The sequence below is a fragment of the Pomacea canaliculata genome, linkage group LG11, assembly GCF_003073045.1.
Source record: "Pomacea canaliculata isolate SZHN2017 linkage group LG11, ASM307304v1, whole genome shotgun sequence".
In the NCBI taxonomy this organism is placed as follows: domain Eukaryota; kingdom Metazoa; phylum Mollusca; class Gastropoda; order Architaenioglossa; family Ampullariidae; genus Pomacea; species Pomacea canaliculata.
The window spans coordinates 7,826,324-7,848,372 of record NC_037600.1 but is presented as its reverse complement, the minus strand read 5'-3'; the positions used below and the strand labels follow the sequence as shown (position 1 = coordinate 7,848,372).

The window sequence follows — 22,049 nt, the reverse complement described above, 5'->3', positions numbered from 1 at the left end:
GTCATGCCTATATGCGTGCACTTCCTTTTTGTTTGTAGGATACTAGGGGACATGACCGCTTTACTCTTCTGGTGCAGCACGCACAGGGTGTGGATCTTGTTTCATCTCGACAAAAGTACAGGTACGCAGCTTGGGTAGTAGTAGCGCGTGGGTACGAGAGGAACTCCGTGTGTGTGTGTGTGCATCAAGAGTATATAGTTCGTGTGTGTGTTTGTCCGATTGAACATGCAGTGGCAGGAAGTACAATGTGATTCAATATTTGCATCTACTAACCTACAAGACAACCATCATTGAAAGGGGTTGATTGATGAGACGGGGAACTTAAAAACTAGATCGTCCATTGATGGGGATTCATGATGTTAGAGACAAAGCATTTCTTGGTTAGATTTTATTATGAAGGTGGTGTCCATCTTCTCTCCATTCCACTACTTTATCATCATGTTGCGCCATGCAGGTATCGAACTGAGAGTGAAAATCATCTACTAGTTTGGAATATTGTCTGTGTGTGTATAATATATAACAGATTGTCTGAGATAACTTTCATAAAGAAGCAACACTGATGACAATACTCAATAGTGATGATAAAAGAATCTTTTTCGCAACAATGTGCAGGAATATATTTATTTGGGGTTTTGCTCTGTTTCAGTTAAAACAAAATTTTGCCATAAAGTTAAATATTTTTTTTAATCTTGAATTTAATCTTATGTTATGTCTGCATATACTTTTATTTTTGCTTGCCAGAATGATCAGCTCTTTAGACCGAGCAAAATTAATTTATTGTGGAACGTTTCTATGATGATGAAAATAATCCTACCCTTTTAAAAATTAACACTTCTCGCAATATGTTTCTATTTATATGGACGGTAAAAGTCATACCTACATCCATAAAGAGTAGAAGACAGCCCCAGACACACACACACACAATGCGAGAGAGGGACAGACAGAGCAACACATGAGCAAATCACCATGCATGCGTTTAAATATAAGAGATCAACAACATCCAATGTCTTCATTCAAGTTTTATTGTCGCGGAATAACCTCGTTAGTCGTTGAGGACCACGTGCTTCAGAGTTGACTGATTTTCATGCGTTCAGCTGAAAGTACTAAAAGTCATGTTCAACGACAACTGTTTGTAACACTTTCGAAGATGGCGATGATTATGATTATTATTACTAATAGTAGTGATAGTATTTCGGTGTGTGTGTGTGTGTGTGTGTGTGTGTGTGTGTGTGTGTGTGTGTGTGTTAAAAGAAAAGTGTGTATGCTTGCATGTCTGCTTATATTCATGTGGGTGTGTCTTGTGAACACGTTCTTCAGCATGTCTGCCCGCTCCTGCGTCGAGGAACAAACTTCCAGACACAGGAAAGAAAGTCTTGTTTCATTGTAACTGCTTTTGTGAAATTGGAAAATCAACATTTTTAATCCTTTTGATTCATTTTTCTAGTTCGTTTCATACTTTTTTGTTTGTTCATTCTTCTATGATCATGCTAGCCAGTCCTTGAACTCAAACCTCATGGCGTGACTAGCCTACTCTCTGACGATTGGCCTCGTACAACTTCGCGACACAGTCCAAGGGCGGAAGTGACGCTGATGATCAGACAGCCAATGAAAGCACGGCACGAAGCAGTGCGAGCCACACTGTGTGACTGCAGCATTTGTCAACCCCCGCACAGTCGCCATCGCTCCGACAAGTGTCCTGACATGGGCCCGACAATAGCGACTGGGAGGTGTCGGGACACGACCCTGGCTTCCTCACACCTGCAGGTCAACAGGATTAAAAACAACTCCATGTTGAGAAATAAAAACAAAACAAACGAAGGTCTGTGAATAATAAAGAAACATTTAATATTCATAAACAAATCCCTTCTTATTTATTGGTATTTTTAAGAATTCAGTGTACACCGTTTAGAAGAAAAGAAAGGTCAGTGAGGAATATCTGCCTGTCAGACTACATCTCAATTTATCTGACTGACCAAGGTGAGAATGTAAGCATGATTTGAATATAAACATTTGAACTTCTTTATCCAAGGTGTATCTCCTTTGACGGAGGTATGTCTTTTATGAGTTAAAAATCCTTAAACCCTCCATTCTTTGGCGTGTGTGCATGTAAGCGTGTGAGAGAGAGATTGATATTGTTTATTGTCTCGGTTTGGGACAAGGGAGGATTCCAAAAATATTCGTGATATACAGCGCTTGTATGTTCACCTCTTAACATATTTATAGAAGTTGGTAATGTCTATGATAAAGCGTGTGAGAGAGAGAGATGGGATGAACACATTGTTGACAAGTCTCTTCCTGAGTGACGTAATAACGGAAGTTTTTTTATCAGAAAGTTCATAAAGGTCAATCCTCCCAAAGCATTTATAAAACCAACGCCCCTCTATCATCACTATGGATTTAAGTAAGCACATTCTCTCTCTCTATCACCACTTGAGCAGTTACTCACGGTGCGACACCGCAGCACAAATCCTCCCACAGCCGTTGGAGCAGCACGCCATGTTGGGTTGACAGTCCACGTGTAGGCGGCACTGCTGTACGCATGACCTCGGCAGCTGGGACGGGTCAGGGCATGACCTCGCACGCTCGTTCTCTCCAAACTCTTCCTCTACACTTCCCGGGATGAAAGTTTGGTTGGTTGAGGCTGTCACTGCAACTCCTGGAATCCCCACACAGCCTCTTGTTTGTTTGTGTCTACAATCGCTTCTACGCCTACTTACATCTCGATGCTTAATGACATATACAGGAATCGATCCACAAGTTTATCTTAATCTGTATTAACATCCATATATCATATATCTTAAGGTACGTTTACGGCCGATGATGGTTCGTCCCCGTCAAAGAACGCCGATACTCAGATTTTTGGACATTTTTTGTCAGAAAGCAGAAAGCGGGCATTGGGCGTTGTACAATCGGGAGTCACCCTTACTGCTGAGAATGGACAATAAGCAGGTAATAAGGGTTCAGTTGCATAACATACTAATAATGTTCATATTCCTGATATATGTTGTTTAATGTAAGATTTTAAAGAAAAAAGAACATAAAAAAAAATTGCTGTAGATTTAATGAAACATCTCTTGAATATATCTGAAACAAAGTGGAGTGCAGAAAGGCAGCTTACTAATACAGTAGTGGTTACTTGTTCCTGGCCTCCGTAGGCAAACTTGACCATTGGGACAGCGCACATTTGACTGTTAAAAAAAAAAATAAATTTTTATCTCAAATTTCATCTTTTCTGAATATTGTCCATATTTTGCTTTTAGTGGGTCTTTTCTATTTTTAAATCCTGAACTACCGTTCAAATTACTAGGGAACGACTTCACAAGCATTAATCTTTTCTTCTCCTTTCTTATTCTCTTTTTTCTTGGAACCCTAATGACACGAAAATCACTCATCAAAAATAATTTAAACTTCGAATTACTTCTGTCTGTAAGCGGAAGGGGGAGTGAGTGAGCGAGGTAGAGAGTGAGGAATAAATAGGAGAGAGCGACCTAGTGGATGAGTGTGAGTGAGAACAGAATGAACGAGTGAGTAAAGGATGTAGGGAAAGAAAGAAGAGGAATTTTAAGAACAAAAACTTTTTTTTATGACAAAAGTACAGTTCTACGTGCTAATGTGTGTATCTATGTGGTTTATGTTTTACTGGTTTGTCGACTGTAAGCACAGGAGGCAAAAAAAAAAAAAAAACTGTTCGTGTCTTACGCAGGAAGTCTCAAAATTGGATGCATCCGTCCACGTGACCGATGACACGCAAAGGATCTGCAGACATAAACCATCATTTCTACAAACATTGCTCGTCAGAGTCCCTTTATAATATTTGTACACGTCTTAACTAATCTCCTTTTTTAACCTGAGAAAGCTGAAGTGTCAAAGTTGTAAAGTTCCCCAAAGTCCCAAGTTTAATCTTAGTTTCCATGTTCTAGTCCTCACAGATATCATTGTACTTCAGCTACACTAAACGAGGCAGGAAACCTACTTTAAATTTTTTTCTTTTATAATAATACTAATAAATGACAGACTTGTATAGTGCTTACACTCGTAAGGAGCATATTCTTATCGCTTAAAACAAGAATGAGACATGGACAACATAGACAGCATACGAGGGACGGAAGAATAAACAATAGTACTGACAACAAACAAAAGACAAATATAGAAAACGAAATGAGGAACTAAGTAACAAGGACTGAAAATATCGTGAATATCAGAGGAAGACGAGCATAAAAATAACAATAAGCGGACAAGGAGTGAGGAAGGACAAGCATTTTGTGTTCGGATTAATGCTCCAGGAAGACTTGTATTTTCAGTGCAGATTTGAAGGATTCAATTGTAGGCAGGTGGCGGATATCGAATGGAGAGATTCCATTGTTTTGCTTTACTAAAAATCCTGTGGCCATACAATATTTGTTGTTCTGCTTCAGTGACTGTTGTGACGAGACAGACTGAGCGTTGAAAAGCACAACATGGAGGCGAGGGTTTAGTTGTCGTGTTGGGGGGAAACTTGGCAGTCTCCTGTTCCCCCACGACCATGTTGATTTGATCGCCGCCATGTAAAGTTATTGGACACAGCTGGTCGGGCGTGTTGCCAGCTGGTGTTACCACGGACGTGTACAGGTGGACTGCTGTCTGTCTGCCAAGACTAACCCTTAGCCTCTTGCGAAGTGATCCGCTGTTAGTCTCGGCGAGCCTAAACAATGAATGTGACTAAACCGGAAGCTTTGCAGTCGTTTTAGCACTTAACTGAAAAAAAAAACTCGTCTGCCAGCAGTCCAGTAATACAAGTTCGTGGTGTTACGGTTGATAACATCAGCTAGTAATCCAGAAACATTCCAAAGTAATTGTTGTCTCACAAGGAAGTATAAAGCTAAATGCAGAACACGTAGGAGAAGAATCGGTCAATCACAGAGAAACACAAGTTGTAGAGGTACCCCATTAAGCACAAGAAGTGATAAGGCCTTTCTTTCTTTCTCTCCTACTCTCTCGATTGCCAAAAAAAGTCTTAAAAATGTTGTTAAGTATGCACAATAGTGATATGATCAATTTGAGTAACTAACATATGTTAGTATTTTCTTGTGTATTTTTTATGTTGATTTCTTTAAGGGTGGCAGAGTTGGTAATGTTTTGCAAATCTTAAGAAAATTTTGGTTAAGACTCGTAGACTGTTGTCAGCAAGACTGTAAAACAAAAATAATTACTAATGTTCGACGTTCATTCTACAGCTCACTGAAGTCATCTACGGTGCTAAGCACCTTGATTGGGTGTATAGGAAAACATCTTAGAATTAGAGATTCACTAGAAAGGTGTGTACTAGATGCTACAAACCTAAACTTCCATAAGCAACATGCCAGGAATTTGTCTATGAGAATGTATCATTTGAAGTAGTGAAGAAACCATGATATATTTTGCCTTCATATTCGCAAAACATAAAGAACTACACAGTTGTATATCCCTAAAAAAATTCTGTAACAAATCTTCTTAATTTTGTTTATCCAATTCATTTGTGAGCAATTCTACAAAAATTAATTCTGAAAATTTTGCCTTTTTTCTCATAAAAAAATTTACAGAATAAATATTTTTTTTATATTTTTATGTCAATAACACCAGTTTGGTACTATCAGTGTATGTTGTCATTTTAACAGAGCTAGGGCTTTAGCTATAGCTCTTTTGCTGTAATGTGCTACTGTAATTATGTGAGGATAGCTAAGTATCTGATCTTGTACTTTCACCCTCACCCACCAATCAACAGACACTCTTCTCCCAGCATCGGTTATGGTAATGAGCAAAAACCTCTTGAAAGATAACGAACTTATTATCTCTCTCTCTCTCTAATACCTTATTTGATATATACAGACTTTAAACTCGTCAAAAGATTAAATTAAAGTGACATTAACTTTGTTACTAAAACAGTGTAAAGTCCTGTGGAAAGCATACAAACAGAAATTCATCGTTCATTTTCTGACAAACAGCTCACGCTGTGGTGCTTGTACTTACTGCGCATGCCCAGAGCACAGAGCATCGTGTTGACCGCTGCATGGCGCACAGTGGGGAGTGTGAGGTCGTCTTCTAAATTTTCAGGCTTAAATATCCACCCAGTCAATGTCCATCCGTGAAAGTTCTATTACGGCACACAAATGCCCCCATTACCGGGTGGACAACCGGTTGCAGCAGGCGAGGAATGGGCGGGGAGGGTGGGGTGAAGGAGGTCGGGAGGATAGGGAGTAGGGATGGGTGTGGAGTTGAGATGGATACAGATGCAACTTTTATAACACAAAGTTGTCTCCCACTTTCGAAGCACCAGACACGACGAAAGGTGAAATGAGGGCAGATGGAGGAGGTCGAGAATGAAAGCAGCTCAATCAGGAATTTCGAACAATGTGGGCAAGTCATTCCAAAAACTCTTCGTCTTGTCCTAATATTCAATTTGATATTGAATCTTTATGTCTTGTATAAATGGTCAGTTAACATATCGGTACAGAATCCTTTTCTCTGGTTGTTGGTCTACCTAGGAACACCCTTGTCTAGCTGGAACATGGCACATTTAAAACAAAAAAAAAAAAAACCACCCTCCATTTCAAGCTACCAAACAAGACGAAACCATTAGAATCTGGGATAGAGAAAGAGAAAAAAAAATGAAATTGATTCAATAAGTACTATAAGAACCTTTTCCACCAAGGGTATGAAGAACTGATAAAAGTCATTTTACAACAAACACATGATGGACTTGCTGTAGACATTAACTAACATACAAATCCATTTAAAATGACTTCTACAATCATACATGCAGCAGGCACTACACCTAAGTAAACATCCACCACAACTATAAACAACCTATGCGAGAAAAGTGCTCACACACTAACACTAAGACTAACACACTAACACTCTCTACAGCCATACGTCAGCAGGACAAACTAATTAGTTAATGTCAAATTCCTTTTTTCAGAATCATAAATAAAGTAAGATCAAATTTCAATTTTTTTCTTTTCTACTACAGATTAATCTTTCAGGTCATGCTGACCCCATTTAGAACTTTCCTATATTTATCGCTCGTACGAATAAAGAGGGCAAAACAATTTTCATCCTCCAAAATGGACAATGGTGGTCTGCGTCATACCGAGCTAAACGGTTACTATGGTAATTAATTTCTGAAACATTAATTCTAAACCGAGCATAGGCCTTTCTTACATAAATCTTGCTTGTACTATCCGCATTTAATTTTCGCTGCAAACAGATTTTAGAACCACTCTATACATCAGAGTGGGAGGTATTTTCCAGACATGTGTACCAACTCTTGACAGAAAACATCACTCAGTCTTTCTCTAAATTTCTTTAGGAAAATTATTTCCTTGTCACCCGAGGTAAACATCCAGACATACCCAAAACCCATTCGGGTCACCCATGTTTGATGAGCTCTGGAGTCCATCAGGTTAGCGCATCGGATGTTTTCTTTGCATACCACGTGGCTGGAAGCTTCAATATTTTTCTATGTTTTTCAGGTAAAACTTTGAGTCTCGGATCATTCAATAATGTGCATTCGAATAAAAGTGTATTTTAATAATCGAGGTCCGATATATTTGAGGGCTATCAGAGTGATTGAGTATTGGGGGCAGAATATCTATATTTATGTGTGTGAATTTCAGAAACTCCAACCTTGAATCAAATCAGAATGTCTTTATAAATGTTTATTTGTGATAAAGTCAAAATAAGTCTTCTTGTCAGTGGCTCACTTTGACCAACACCCCAGCTCATACCCCTTCCTCCCTCCAGGCCGTACCCTCCAACAGGAGCCTCCTCTGTCTATATTTAACACTTAGGAGTAGGAAGTCTTACAGTAGATGAACTGTTGTATGGATGCCCGTCTGCTATGTGTGGGCACTGATTTGACTGACCATTCCGGTAGAGGCGCTGTTTTGGCCATACGTCACCATGGTTACAGGGTTAGTTCAAAACTAGTCAGAACAGTTCAGCACAAATTAAGTGTAGACCTCTCCTCGCCATGACTACTCAAGCTTGCTCTTCTCCTTCTGATTCAATGTTTCTGTGGCATGCATCTGTGTATAATTCTCCTTTTTTCTTTCAACTGTGTGTTTCTGTCTGTATACCTGTCTCCTGATTAGTCGAAAATAATATGAAGTAGTAGCAGTAGTAGTAGAGGTGGACCTTGAGTGCTGCTACAATCACTTGACTTACTTTTTTTCCTTTAGTCCCTTATCCACATATTATGTGTAACTTAGTGTCTTTCTGACGAAATAAAAAAAAAAAAAGAAGAAAAGTAAAGAACAATAACAAACTCAAGAGCACCGTCCTTCATCCCACCTTCAGAAAACGCCTGTGCAAAATTGCAGATTACCGTTTTGTGCCATCCGAATCCTGCGTTTTGAGCCAACAGGAAGTGGTTGCTACTATTGATCTCATCGAGTGAAGTGGACATGCGCAGTCGACCTGTTCGAAAGTACAGGCTGCCAGAGGAAATGTGAGTAAAATATAAGGGGCAAACGTATCACAACACGTGACGAGTTCTCCCGGCACCACGACCTGGGTCTCGTCGACCGCGGACTTTAGTGTATTTTATTATTTTTTTATTTTTTTACTTATTATTTTTATTAACCGGCAATGCATGTAGGTCGAATCGACCTGCTCCTGGTGATATGAAACTGTCTCCTATGCGTGGTAGGATTATTTCCCCTCACTTTCTTTTTTTGAAAATATTATTTTTTCTTTCCTCGTCTTTTTTTCTTTGTTTAGATACACATACGCACTCAAGCGCGCGCACATAGACCCGTGAGCCCTCCATGCACTCAAAGACGAACCAAAGAAGATTTATGAATATATGTGAGGACAGATGTCTGTTACAGGTCAGTGACGGAGGAAGATGTTTAGCTTTGAGGGGGTTAAACGTGTTCGTTTAGCGGTTAGTTATACTTAAACCATAGAACAGTGGTTCTTAACCGGGGTTCTATCGAACCCTAGGGGTTCGGTGAGTCGGTCTCAGGGGTTCGGTGGAGGTCAAGACACACCCGCAATTCGTGATGACACTAAAGAAGGGTTCGGTGAATGTGTATATGAAGCTTGTGGGTTCGGTACCTCAAACAAAGTTAAGAACCACTACCATAGAACATTTTTTTTTTAATGTCGTTTGAGTCACCTGCACTTAATATTTTTTTCCTAGTGGCCGTAGTTAAGACCGGAGATAAATCCGTATCCCCTGGTTTCGCTTTACCTCAAGTTCCTTTATCTGTTTCCAGTCACTAAAGTGCAAGGCGTCCCTCGGGTAAAGATGCCCCTGGGGTAACCTTATTTTTGCATAACGAGTACGGCCCCAGCTCCTTGGCTCCTTGTCTATACCGACAGTTGTCAGGACCTGATTAATATTAATGAGTTGAGTTCAGCATTTCTTAAGATAACTTGCTCCTCACCGAGCTTTACTTGCAGGTTTTGTATGCTACTGTCGTGATCGAAAAGGGATTGGGGAGTTAAGAAGATGATCAAGTCCCAAGATTCAGACCAGGTATAATTTTAGCGACGGCAACAACAATATGGGACCAGGTTTGGAAAGCATCCTGTCTGTCTACCACAAACTATCCCATTTTATCCCTCATGCTTACCATATTATATAAACTAACCCGTTTTGTTCTGTTTACCATAAACTGTCCCACTTTCCGAGAACATCCTATCCACCCGTAGCCTCGATCGGTGCTGTCTGACCTCGCATGTCAACCAGACGCTCGAGGTGGGTCGCACGAACCTTCGTGTCTAGTTTCCATTTTAGAAACTGTCCATACATAAAAAATTTTTTTGCGTTCAAGAGGTAAAGTGTGTCGAACTATATATATCAAGCTAACAGGGGTATTTATGTGATTTAGTAAAATATTTATATCCGGAGTAGTTATTTAAATCCATGATGCACTGATAGGGAGAGGGAGAGAGAAAAAGACTCGTGGAGGTGAAGGTAGAAGAAAACATGCATAACTTTGTTTTTTATCACACGCTCTTGCATGATAGTGTGTGCGTGCGCGCGCGTGCGTGCGTAAGCGCTCGCATAAGTATTTCGATCGAAAATTCTCACAAAGTGTTGCCAGCGTTTTCTGCCGACTTCATTTTGGGAAACTGTCGAAAAACTGAATAAAGCCACTGAAAATAATCTATTGTTTAGACTTTTAAAAAAGTATTTGGAAGAGGATGTTGACAATAAACAATCAAAGATTCTAAGTCTGCTTTGGAGAAAGATATCTCGGGAAAAATTTGTTTCCTTGTGGTAGAAGAAGATCGTGGGTCTTCGTATAAACATTTTCAGCCGAGGGTTCTGCAAGTGGCACATCTGTGTCGACTGCAACAGCTAGAGAGCCAAGAAAAACACAGATTATCTGTGCTCGCTACATCTGCGAACTGTCAAGAAGACAAAGATATTATAGTATTAAAGTGTATCCCATTAGTACAACAAATGTACCTGAAGATAATAATAATTTTGTTATTTCTAATGGCTACTGATATTATACTTTCAGATTCCGAATCAATAGAAATGTTAATTTTGTAATATTTATCTAAACATTCGATATTAAATCAGTATGCAGTGCCTTTTTTTAATGGGGTGAGGGAGCCAAGAATAATGCAAAAGTTTTGTTCTTATTCGTCTAATTCAAAAAGGAAAGGAACCAGACAACGACGTATTTTTCACAAAGAAGCAAAACTTACGATAATTCTTATTATTTGTTTCAAGCAGGTCGGCGAAATCCAGATCGCGGATTTGGGTCAATGTCCAGCATTGGGCATCCTGGTTGGGATGATTGAAAGACAGTGCATGCTGGAGGCTGAAAGTAGGAGATTAATTGTGTTGGAGGTGGAACGGAGGGGGAGAGAATGTTTGATGGCAGGTCCCTGGGGTGTGCAAAGCTCGTGATCGTGTGGGAGTGATGAAAATTGAAGCAATGTCACGCCAACGGATGTGCCAATGAAAATCGTGCTGGGAGCACAAAGAACGAGAAAGGTGCTACAAATATAGATTAAAAACACGGTCACTTTCCGATGAGTCACGAAACTGATTGCTGCAGGCCAATGCTACACTAGGCCACCATTAGGTACAGAATGACAGTTTTCCCGAGTAGTAATGATGAAGGCTACGATACCGTAATTTAGTTCTTGAAAAGACTAATAGGTTAGAATGAGGTTCTCAGTACAACAGAAATGGTGATACTCTAACAGAGATGATTTACTTAATCAGTTTATTTCAGTCTTTTCATAAGGCTGAGAAAGGTCGTCCCCTAAACTCGTTTAAGTAATTAAGGAGTGAGGTTATTTGATTGGTTGGTTTCTTGGAAAAAAGGCTACCACCTAACTGAGGCAATTTCGCACATAGGGAATCGAGCGGAATGGTGGAGTGCCCGGAGAAAGCTCTGACAGTGGGCCCTGCGAATATAGGAAGTGGGTGATCGTACACGTACACCTGGTTGGAAATTTCGAAGCAGTTCTAACAAGCTTTGGGTTCGACTATACAGATCCTTTGTTTTCCGGCATGTCTCACATCCATACTTTCATAAAGAACTGATGTCCACTGTGCGAAAGGCAAATAGTGATCCACGTCCGGAAAATAATACAGCAAAATTTCCAACAATCAAATGTATACAGATTGTTAATGGCCTTCTTAGAAAAAAAAGACGGAAAACAGAATATAGACATAAAGTAGAAATGTGCGTGTATACGGTATGACTGATACATAGGTAAGAAGAAATTCAAGAAGCGGGGAAAGATAACTCGGTAGACTCCCTGGTTGACCTAAAGAATTATAAATACATGAATAAATAAAAAGGGAAGAAGGGTTGTGCTTAGGGGCTAGCAGACGAGGCATCTGCCTAGGGCCATGGGCTTTTGATAGTTGTCAGGGGCCCACGCTTTTGATTAGAATGGTAACTGGGCTTCAAATCCATGTGCCTCGGGCCAGCGGGGGCTAGCAACGGGCCTAAAGAGAAGAGGAAATTATAGAAAAATATAGTCTTTTGCAAAACACCTGTTAGATAAATCTTCACTGACTTCAACATTTATGCTGGTTAATACATTTATAACCGCTCACCCCACCCATAGGCTAGCGAAAATCATAAATTTTTAACATTGCAGGGGAGAATACTCTGAAAAAATTTAAGCTGATCTCCCCTTACATGTGAACGAAATGGCGACAGAAATAAGCTGAAACGATATCTTAAAGTGTTTTTTCCCTGAATGCTATGTGATTTAACAGGGATCTTTACAGATCGAGCAAATGGATGACATTATTTCACAGCAGCAAACAGCAGCTGAGGTTGATGCCGACGAGTCCCCTTTCCACGAAACTGTACGTTGCAAATCGATGTCAGCGGATGGGAGGTGCAAGCAGCTTTCGTCAGATGCAGGTGATATCACAACTTCAAAAGACCAGAAAAACGATTCATCCTTTTCTAAAACCACAGGATGTCGTGATGAACCAGAGCTTCTAGCGACCCTAGGAAAGACTCTTCGACAGTGACTGGTCACCCTTGGACGAGGAAAGATGGCCATCGAAGCAAATTAGGTGAGGTGAAAAGTGGGTGCTTATTGCAGTGTAAAGACTGCGGCAAAACTTTTAACCAGTTGCGTAATCTCCAGCTTCACAGCCGAACACATACCGGTATTCACCCGTTTGTTTGTCAGCACTGTGGACAGACTTTTGCCCAGCGTCGCAATTTGGATGTTCATGAACGTACACATACAGGTGAACGCCCATTTCGGTGTGGACGATGTGGCCGTGGCTTTTCACGGAAGGATAATTTAAAAAAACACACGAAGTTCTGTGGTGGATCGCAATGATCATAGATAAATTATGTATTTAAGCAATTTAAGTGCGTGTTAACACACAGACAAATAGCCCTTTTTTAAATGATGATTGTGAGGGATTTTTTTTTTTTTTATGCAAGGATACTCATCCCCTACCTCTGCAACACAGACACATTCTATAGCGGATCATAACTGCCTTTGAAAACATAATTTAGAGTGCATGCTTTTATATATGTAAGATCTTTAAAATCGGATTTTAGGTCCATCAGTAAACTTGTTGGTCTCCTCCAACATTGAATATTCCATTAATATGAATCTGGCATTGCTGAAGTTTGCTGATGAATAAATCACATTGAGAAACGTAGTATCATTTCAAAGCTATGAAGAATTTATATTCAAGTGATATGAATTTTAAACCTTTTTTAATTATTATTTAAAGTCTGCATATTTGGCTTTTTTGCCATTGCCGACCTTCAAAAGCAGAAATGTTCACCAATGCATGTCATGCCACTTGCAAATTAGTCTTTTTCACTTTTGATTTTGACAGTAAATAACATTGTTTATTTGTAGGACTGGAAAGTAAATAAAAGAAACTTAACTGTTGTGTATTGAAAATATGCACAGTTGCAAACTGTAGTTTCACAGTAAAAACAAAACTTTTGCAGTATTTCTCTTTTTTAAATTGTGTATTTAGTTTACCAGAATTTTGTGATTGGTTCCAGATACCTGATGATTATATCAAAGGTGTTACTGTTAATAAATTATTTTGTCATCTGTATTTAGGTTCTTGTGTAGTGTAAGAAGTGCATTATTTTGATTCTTGGAAACACCGTTTTGCAAGTTTATGAAGAACAACCTTAATTTCATCATTCCAGATTTGTTTTGCTTTGACCATTTAGACTTCACAATGATTGTTTATGGAAAGACACTGTTGGAAAAAGATTGATGTATATCAAAAAAAAAAACCAGCAAAATGTACGCCAATATCCTGTCAAAGCATACTCATTATAAAACCATACCTCAGAAATGCACAGTTCAGGTTCAAGATAAGATGCTGGCTAAAATGATGCAATCTTTCCCCTGAGACAGCTCAGTAAACTGGCCATTGAATGCAACGAAGACCTCCTCCTTGTCCTCATAGACCAAGAAAAGGCATTAGACTATGTCAACAGACAAAGCTGATGTGAAGGCACAGGTACTCTACAAAATTGAAACCAGGCAAGCAATCAGCAGAAAAGCAGAGAACCTTGACCAGATTGACAGAAATGAAAAGAAGTTTGACGCAGGGATGTGTGCTCTTGCCTCTGCTTTTCATAATCTACATGGACCAAATTCACTACAGAAGCAAACTTGATCTGAAGATGCTGAATGAACTGGTCTTTGGTGACAACCAGGGGTTGGTGAATGAAGATGCAGAAGCATATAAACCAGGGGTGCCCAACCTATGGCCTGCAGGCCACATCCAGCCCACAAAGGCTCTTCATCCAGCCCTCTCATTTTAACCAGACACAACATGATGTCATTTTTAACATCATGATTCTGGCAAAACCCCCATGTTCTGGCCCGTGAGATTTTATATCATGTCCAATGTGGCCCATGGGTGAGAAAAAGTTGTGCACCACTGATTTGAACAGTCTAATCGGACTATGCAAACCCTGTGACAAGTGAATCAGCACAGAAATGAAAAAAGTCATTACAGTCAGCGAACATTAGGCACTTTGGACATTTAACATAAGCAGCATGTCATGCAAACAAATATCAGTTCAGGTATCTAGATAGAACTTTCACAGAGGATAGCAAGACAGAGACTCAAATCCAGAAACCAAATAGTCCCAATGTAGACTAAGGATCAGCTCATCTGTACTCTCTTCCAGCCACTCTGACCAATCCAGGAAAGAAAAATAACATGAAATGTTTTGGACAGGCAATTGATACAACTCAAAGGGACATTATATAAAAACTAAAAAAAGATGGTGGTGGCCATGCCAGTCCACTAACAGGAAAGTCAAGTGGGCTAGAAATGACCAAGATGTCAGCTGACAAACCAGCAACGAGATCCTATGCTCTAACATGTTCTGGTACCTGAGCAAGAGAACTGCCCTGCAGACACTTTGGATTGAGGATATGGCAAAGACCTCTTTGTCACATGGCCTTACAGTTAACACTGCCTCACACTGAGCAATCTTCTATCACCCTATGACACTCAAGGATGTCAGTTGATAAAGCAGGGTCAAAGTATTCGAGGATTTGAAACTAACATGAAAAGCCAATTGTTCAAGAACTGTTGCTTGCTACCATTCCAAGATAAGCAATAAAGTAATTGTCTGAATTAGTACTCACCTAATTAACCAAAGAAGAAAACAATGTAGGTAGCACTTATGTTGTTATGCAGACTGATATTGTATAAAGTTAAATTCTAGTTGGGGGGTTTCCCAAATGTATGTTAAATGAAGCAATAGCCTTTACAACATGATCACAGAGCATCACCCAAATAAATATGTCATATATGTAAAATTTGGTCATTGTCTATGTAGGCATAATTGTGCATGTGAAGTTTACTGTAAAAGGCAAGTAAAAAAAAAATTACCAAACAGTCTATTCGGCAATTGAAAATTTTAGAAAAGACAAATTACACTAAAAATTTGTTACAAAAATTGACATATCACATTGTTCATTTACACAAAAGTAGCAAATTTTAGGTGTTTCTGAATCATAGCTCTTCATTCTTGCAATCCACGTCAAGGGAGATCATCATTCAAGCACCATACTTCAGTGCTGCTTTCTTGGTGTAAGTACTTATTTTTTAAATGTTCTTCTGTGCCTGAGCCAAAAGCTCACGAGAAATTATCATCCTCTGGATCTGTGCTGTGCCTTCATAAATCTGAAACATAATAGACAATATTTCATCTCCACCAAACATGAAAGGGGTGCCATCTGGACCTAAACCTAGCTGACAAGAATTGGAGCATGTTTGGGAATGGAAGCTTGGTATGCTGAAATTAACAAACTGGACAGGAGCATTTGTGATGAGTATGGCTTGTGATCATACAAGTGGACAGGGTTTCTGATTTAGTTATACAAAATGTGCTTACATGATATGGGCATAAAAACTAGAATGCATGCAAACATACAAATGATATAACAGAGTCAGTTGCCAGTACCTGGTAGATTTTGGCATCTCTCATAAGTTTTTCCACCGGGTATTCACTGTTGAAACCATTCCCACCAAATATCTGCAACAAGCATGATCCACATTCTGTGTACACTGCAAGTCATGGTTGTCACGCTGTTGAGGTGTTAACAGCAAAATGTCATAAAAAGAATGACAACATTGCAGAAAGTGTGAATAGAGAAAAAATACAATCTCTTTAAAATATCTCTAACCTGTACAGCATCAGCAGCACATTTATTGGCAACGTCTCCAGCAAGAGCCTTGGCAATGGATGCATAGTAGGTGTTCCGTCGACCCTGATCAATCTCCCAGGCAGATCTCAGGGTGGCCAGACGTGCACTCTCCACTCCTATTGCCATGTCTGCTAACATGAAGGCCACAGCCTGGTGCTGAAACACCATTTTAGCTTATAGATTATTTTTAGATCATCATCGTTAGTCCACCTATTATTGATTCCACCATCTACCAACTAAGTTTTATAACAAAGTGATCCTACTGAAACACAATATCCTTATAAAAAAATTTGTCAGAAAAATCTGAGGACTCCCACTAGATAAAAATTAAGAGGAAGATTCAAAGAGATGCTAAAATTTATGTTTCATGTAGCCAAGCAGCATTTACAACAACTGTGTCTTTTTTTGTGTCTTTACTTAATCTCTTTAAAATATCCTATAAAAACACTGAGACAGTGCATATACATCTCACATATATGGTGTCCATTAAAAACATTGCATATACACCTCACATATAAGCTTGCCCATTGTCTTGCGCTCCATGCTGTATTTAGTAGCTTCATCCAGAGCCCGCTGTGCTAATCCTACAGCACCTGCTGCCACCTGAAGGTAACCCATAGTTCCAACAAAAACTTCTCATTTAACTCAATCGTTGTGAATAGATAAAGAAAATATATTTCAAGAGAATTCATTCTGCATTTGCACGCAGCTCTTTTCCTTTAGCAATGTAGAAAATGTTTAACAATAGCCAGCTGATGGTAAACAGAAAATGCTAATATCCTACTGATAGAGGCCTTCATTAAGGATTAAGCTAGTCATCCAGAATTAAGTTAATACCTACATCCATGAAAAAGAGTCTGTACCACTTACTGAAGGTCTAGTTTTGTCAAAGGCACCCATGGCAATCTTAAACCCAATACCTTCTCCACCAAGTACATTCTGCAATCAAAGAAAAGACTGCAATGCTAATAATTTAAACATAAAGAAAGCTGTTTCCTGTAGGCAATAATCAATTACTTGCATCTAGTATAAACAATCTACTGAAAATTATGAACTGACATCATGAAGGTTAAATCTCCAGTAGTTAACGCTACCATTCTGTGTAATTTTATTTATGACTATCGGTTAAGATGGCTTTTGTGTATAAGCAGATGCTATCCTCCCTGTGTTCCACAGAGGTATCAAAACTATAAGATTAACCCAAACATTAACTTAAATTTCTATTAATTCTGACTTATGCTTTTAGTAAACTCTAACTACAGTATTCACATTAAGGCAAAAAGTTAGGGCAATCCTTGTGAATAACCTCTGTGGACTCCTACCTCTGAAGGTACAACTACATCTTCAAATGTAATGCCTCGTGTGTCAGATGCTCTTTGTCCCATGTTTAGTTCCTGTACATTCAAATGCAAAGATCATGATTGCAAGACTGAGCATTATTCTGTAAATACATACTCCTACATAAAAATTGTCCATCTCACTTTGCAGTCTTAGTCAGTCTCTCCTTTTTCCATATGTTCACATGTATATAAGGCTTAAATATGTAAGAAGAGTGAAATACTGACCACAAAAGTGATTTAGGAGAGCACAGTTTCCATCATTCATAAGTATTTTTATATTTAATTGCTTTTTTGAGTGACCTTGAGAAGAACAAAAATATGCACAAAGATAATGAAGAAAAGCAACAAAAAAGTGTTTTTACAGCACTCTAATTTTGATGGAAATTGGTGTACAGGCAAAAATTATGATACTAACCTTTCTTCCTCTAATCACACCTGGTGAGTCACCATCAACAATGAACCCAGTAAATGCTTTACTGGCAGGTACTTTGGGGTCAGCAACAGTGCGGGCAAGAACAAAGAACCAGTTAGCATACCCGCCATTTGTAATCCACATTTTCTGCCCATTCAGAACATATGTATTTCCCTTCTTTTCTGCCCGCGTTTTAATACCTGCCACATCCGATCCAGCTGTTGGTTCTGTCACGCAGTAAGCCTATCATCAAAACAACACAGAAAACAGTTTGTTATACAATACTTCCCTTGCTTTGTCAACATTTTTTAAAACCTTATTTAACGTGGCCAAAAAAGCACCATTATTCACTACTCCTTAGATTGCTAAATAGGTAAAATGTCCAAGGTTTACTAATTGCTAACTAAACATTAGTTTGAAGATGGAATAGTCTTAGCTCTGCCTACGTGCACACACACACTCACCTATCCACCCACAGCCACACACACCCTTCCCCCTCTGAAGTAAAATTTCTGTACTCACACACATAAGAGGTTCTTCAGTCATACGACCAAGATACTTCTTTTGTTGTTCTGCATTCCCTGAAATAATTATGGGCATTTGCTGCAAAAAAATGTATAATTTTATATATATGTGTGTGTATTATAATAACTGTAGCACATGCACACGCTTGCATACTTTTCTGTGGTCCAGAGGAAGATTATACCATGCTGGCTTGTAAAGGATCCAACGAACAAAGTTCTTGACCCATACAATATACTTTGAAAATGTAATATGACCTATAGTATTTCTTATTTCCAACAAGACTTCACGCATTCCATTTGTAAACAAGGTTTTATCTGATAATTTTTAAATAAAATCTGTTATTCCTGATCTGAATGCCACTACTAACCCCAAGAGAGTTGGCTTCAATTGCTGTCTGTACACCAGTACAACCATATGCTAGCTCTTCTGTGACAATGCAAGTGTCCACAATCCCCAGGTTCATTCCACCTGCAATGGGTTAAAACTTCAGTGATTTGTAAGTCAGGACAACTACAAATTGCAAATTCTGGAATACTCCCTCTTATATATCCTTGTCCATCATAGAATCTTTTAAATGTTCACTAAAGACCATGGGCGTGTATTTATGTACTGATGTCTGTATGCCAAGACTCACTCTTGGCCTCTTGCGAAGTGATCCGCTGTTAGTCTTGGCGAGCCGTAACAAAGAATGTGACTAAACCGGAAGCCCTGTTATCTAATGCCTTGTTTTAGTAGTTAATCTGAAATGCGAATAAACCGGAAGCTATGTTGTCTAATGCCTTGTTTTAGCAGTTAACTGGAAAAAATCGTCTGCCAGCAGTCCAGGGATATTAGTGTGTGCTAAAGACACACCTCTTTCTTGAGAATTACTCCTAACTAACAGTCCACAGAATGCTACTTTTTTAACCCTACACCCCTTTTCTCTTTATTGTCTTCATCTGCTGAATCATGACATGGTTAGTTATTCTAACTAACTGATTCCTCTTTGGATTTTCTATATTTGTCTCAGATTAGTCATCAGTACTATTATTCATCCTTCCATTTCTTTATTTGTTGTCCCTGTCTTGTTCTTGCCTCAAGCGCCTTACAAGCATGAACATGCACTATATGAATCATGCATATATTATTAATACCAAACAGCTTGACACTGTTGCGGTGTATGATGCAGCTTGACATGGTGTTGTGGAATACAAAATGCTTACCACAGTGTTCAGGGATGTGTAAATTCATAAGCCCCAGCTTCCAAGCCTTCTTGATTGTCTCCCATGGATACTAAAGAAAAACATAATAGGAAGAGAGCACTGAATGACTTTTTTTTTAAAGGGGCAAAACATATGATCATTCAATTAAAAAGGAAATGAATAACTCAGAATGGTAACATCCATGTACAGAAGCAGTAGCTAAAACAACATATAACTCATGCTACAATTAAGCCTGTTACAAGCACCTATAATACATGTGAAATTGCCTTTAGGTGGAAGTACTTTTCCCTTTCAAAAACAACCAAAGCACCTATCTTATTCTTTGCCAGATAAACAACAAGGGTCTTAAATGACTTGTGATATGTCTAGTGTGTGGAACGGGGGTAGAGAGGTGTCGTTTTGGATGAAGTAACAATTAAGACAAGGAATTTAAGTGTTTAGTTGATCTCTTAAGAACACAACTCTGAGTAGAAGTTTTACTATTCATGCTACTTCTAACAGGCAGGACTATGAAACTGATATTTCACAGCACCTTTGTTTTGTTAATAAACTAACCAAAGCATTAACATTGAAATGATACTAAATAGCAGGCATGTGGTACTATTCTTATAACAAGAATGAAATGAAGAGAGAGACATGATGTCAATAATACCTCTCCTGTTTTGTCATATTCTGCAGCTCGTGGTAATATTTCCTCTCTGGCAAACTTTCTGGCAGACTCCTTGTATTCTTTCTGCTCTGGGGTTAACTCTGTCAGTACATAGCAAGTACACTGTAAATGCTAAAAAGTAAAGATATTTCTAGACTGTCCTTGAACATATATTTAAAGAAACTTACAAATATTGCTGTATGTAGATATATGATTGTGTATACTCATGAGTACAAGCACACAGACATCCTCCAACCCCACCACTATACAAAATCTAACCTTATGCTTTAACTCTACTCTAACCTTAACCCCCTCATCATTTCTTAGAACTAATTCAAACACTCATTCTCGCCTCTGTCTATCAAAGTCTTTAGCTTACAGTATGTACACATAACAATGAACAGTCATACCAAAGCTGACACCGGAAAATAATTTCTGGTTGTTGCCTTGGGTTGTTGCTTTTCTTGTTGCAGTGCAAAATACTCTTGAAGCCACCTAAGAATGATATTCGACCAACCTTCAAAATTTTAATATGACACACGTAGCATCAAAACACAGTTTTAGTGATAAAACAATTGGTTTAGAAGAGTGGGAGACAGAAACCGGAGAATGGCTGCGTGAGCATTGGTGTGAGGACATTTAATGAAAAACATTTGTCTGCAAAAAAAACAACAGTAAGAAAACGCTACTCAATGGGAAAATATGTTACCCACCCCGATCTTCCATGACCACAAACATCTGAATGCGAAAAGCGGGGAGAACGGGAGGAATGAGGAGAGAGAATGAGAGCACAGAACATCAAGCGATCTGAAATCTCTGTACCTTGAATTGTTGCTCGTTATTATCTTTTTTACCGAAAGTTTAGGAGACTTTTAGCAAAACACGTAAATATTCAGCAAATCTTAATCGGTTAAAAGGGGAAAAGAAAACAACCTGTCGAAGAGCAAACGCCATTGTCGACGCGGTACACTGTGGCTTACTGCACCGCCAGTGTAGGACCTGGACGACGCTTTTGGTCAAAGTTCACAAGTGGTCAGGAGATCGGAAACGAGGTGCAACAGGGAACAGGCTGATCCATTACTTGAAAAAAAATATACAAATAATATTAAGATGCAACTGGTGTGAAGGATATTGAATCAAATGTTAGCATTTTTGTGTAGACACACCTACGATACGTATGTGACCCTCTCCCGATCATGAGCTAGCGTACGTGCATATATGTATAATTCACTTTGTGAATGAACGTGTGTTATATGCAAATGTGAGTGCATGGTTATTGATGATTTGGTCTATGTGTGATTTACGTAAATCACTATGAGCAAATCTTTGGGAGGGCGCTATATAAATCCTCATTATTATTTGTGACAGGGCGTGGCAATATACCAGCAAAAATGATTGCGCAAGGAAAACTAAAACTGAATGTAAACATTTTAAGTTCTTTTCAGCTTGATGTTGTTGATGTTTTATATAACGTGATGTATTAATATTAACGTTGTAACCAAAGCAATTTTCTGAAAAGGATTAATAAAGATGTTTTGTTGTGTATTGTATCAGGGAACTAAGCTGAACGGCAGCTGACAGCCGAGCCTCTGTGACCTTGTTTTAGCCTAGGAGGTCAAATAGAAACGGGCTTAAATCCATCGTTAAAAAAATAATTACAAGGGAAAAAGAGTAAATATATCGTCACATATAACTGTTAATTTTTTTAATGACTTCAATTAATTTCTTTTGTTATTCAACTAAAA

At 38.8% G+C, this 22,049-nt stretch overlaps 2 protein-coding genes and 1 long non-coding RNA gene across 3 annotated transcripts; 1 reads left to right on the top strand and 2 right to left on the bottom strand.

Annotated features, from left to right (window-relative positions):
• The first annotated feature begins 14 nt into the window (after positions 1-14).
• LOC112575244 lies at positions 15-2,557 on the top strand. The gene is made up of 3 exons (XR_003101588.1): positions 15-121; positions 1,492-1,819; positions 2,439-2,557. It is a non-coding gene; the product is annotated as an uncharacterized LOC112575244 (long non-coding RNA).
• On the bottom strand, positions 1,563-6,061 carry LOC112575242 (WAP four-disulfide core domain protein 2-like). Its single transcript, XM_025256948.1, has 5 exons — positions 5,986-6,061; positions 3,700-3,756; positions 3,119-3,188; positions 2,447-2,656; positions 1,563-1,758 (listed from the first exon to the last, which is right to left on the bottom strand). Exons 1-5 carry the CDS (start codon positions 6,025-6,027, stop codon positions 1,595-1,597), a joined length of 543 nt encoding a protein of 180 aa, XP_025112733.1. The 5' UTR covers positions 6,028-6,061; the 3' UTR covers positions 1,563-1,594.
• Positions 6,062-13,309: 7,248 nt separating this feature from the next.
• Positions 13,310-21,504, bottom strand: LOC112576334 (medium-chain specific acyl-CoA dehydrogenase, mitochondrial-like). Its single transcript, XM_025258700.1, has 13 exons — positions 21,238-21,504; positions 20,715-20,799; positions 20,308-20,405; positions 19,656-19,725; positions 18,821-18,921; positions 18,451-18,531; positions 17,932-18,171; positions 17,499-17,570; positions 17,047-17,115; positions 16,684-16,779; positions 16,156-16,332; positions 15,933-16,004; positions 13,310-15,652 (listed from the first exon to the last, which is right to left on the bottom strand). The coding sequence occupies exons 1-13, from the start codon at positions 21,256-21,258 to the stop codon at positions 15,575-15,577; spliced, it is 1,260 nt and encodes a 419-aa protein (XP_025114485.1). The 5' UTR covers positions 21,259-21,504; the 3' UTR covers positions 13,310-15,574.
• Positions 21,505-22,049: the final 545 nt, after the last annotated feature.

Coding starts and splice junctions, on each gene's coding strand:
- LOC112575242 (XM_025256948.1), bottom strand. CDS start 6,027: ATGCAGCGGTCAACACGATGCTCTGTGCTCTGGGCATGCGCA. Junction 3,189..3,699: donor CCAATTTTGAGACTTCCTGC/GTAAGACACGAA, acceptor TTTTTTTAACAG/TCAAATGTGCGCTGTCCCAA. Junction 2,657..3,118: donor AAGTAACCACTACTGTATTA/GTAAGCTGCCTT, acceptor TGGGGATTCCAG/GAGTTGCAGTGACAGCCTCA.
- LOC112576334 (XM_025258700.1), bottom strand. CDS start 21,258: ATGGCGTTTGCTCTTCGACAG. Junction 17,571..17,931: donor GTGTGATTAGAGGAAGAAAG/GTTAGTATCATA, acceptor TTGAATGTACAG/GAACTAAACATGGGACAAAG. Junction 15,653..15,932: donor GAGATGCCAAAATCTACCAG/GTACTGGCAACT, acceptor ATTATGTTTCAG/ATTTATGAAGGCACAGCACA.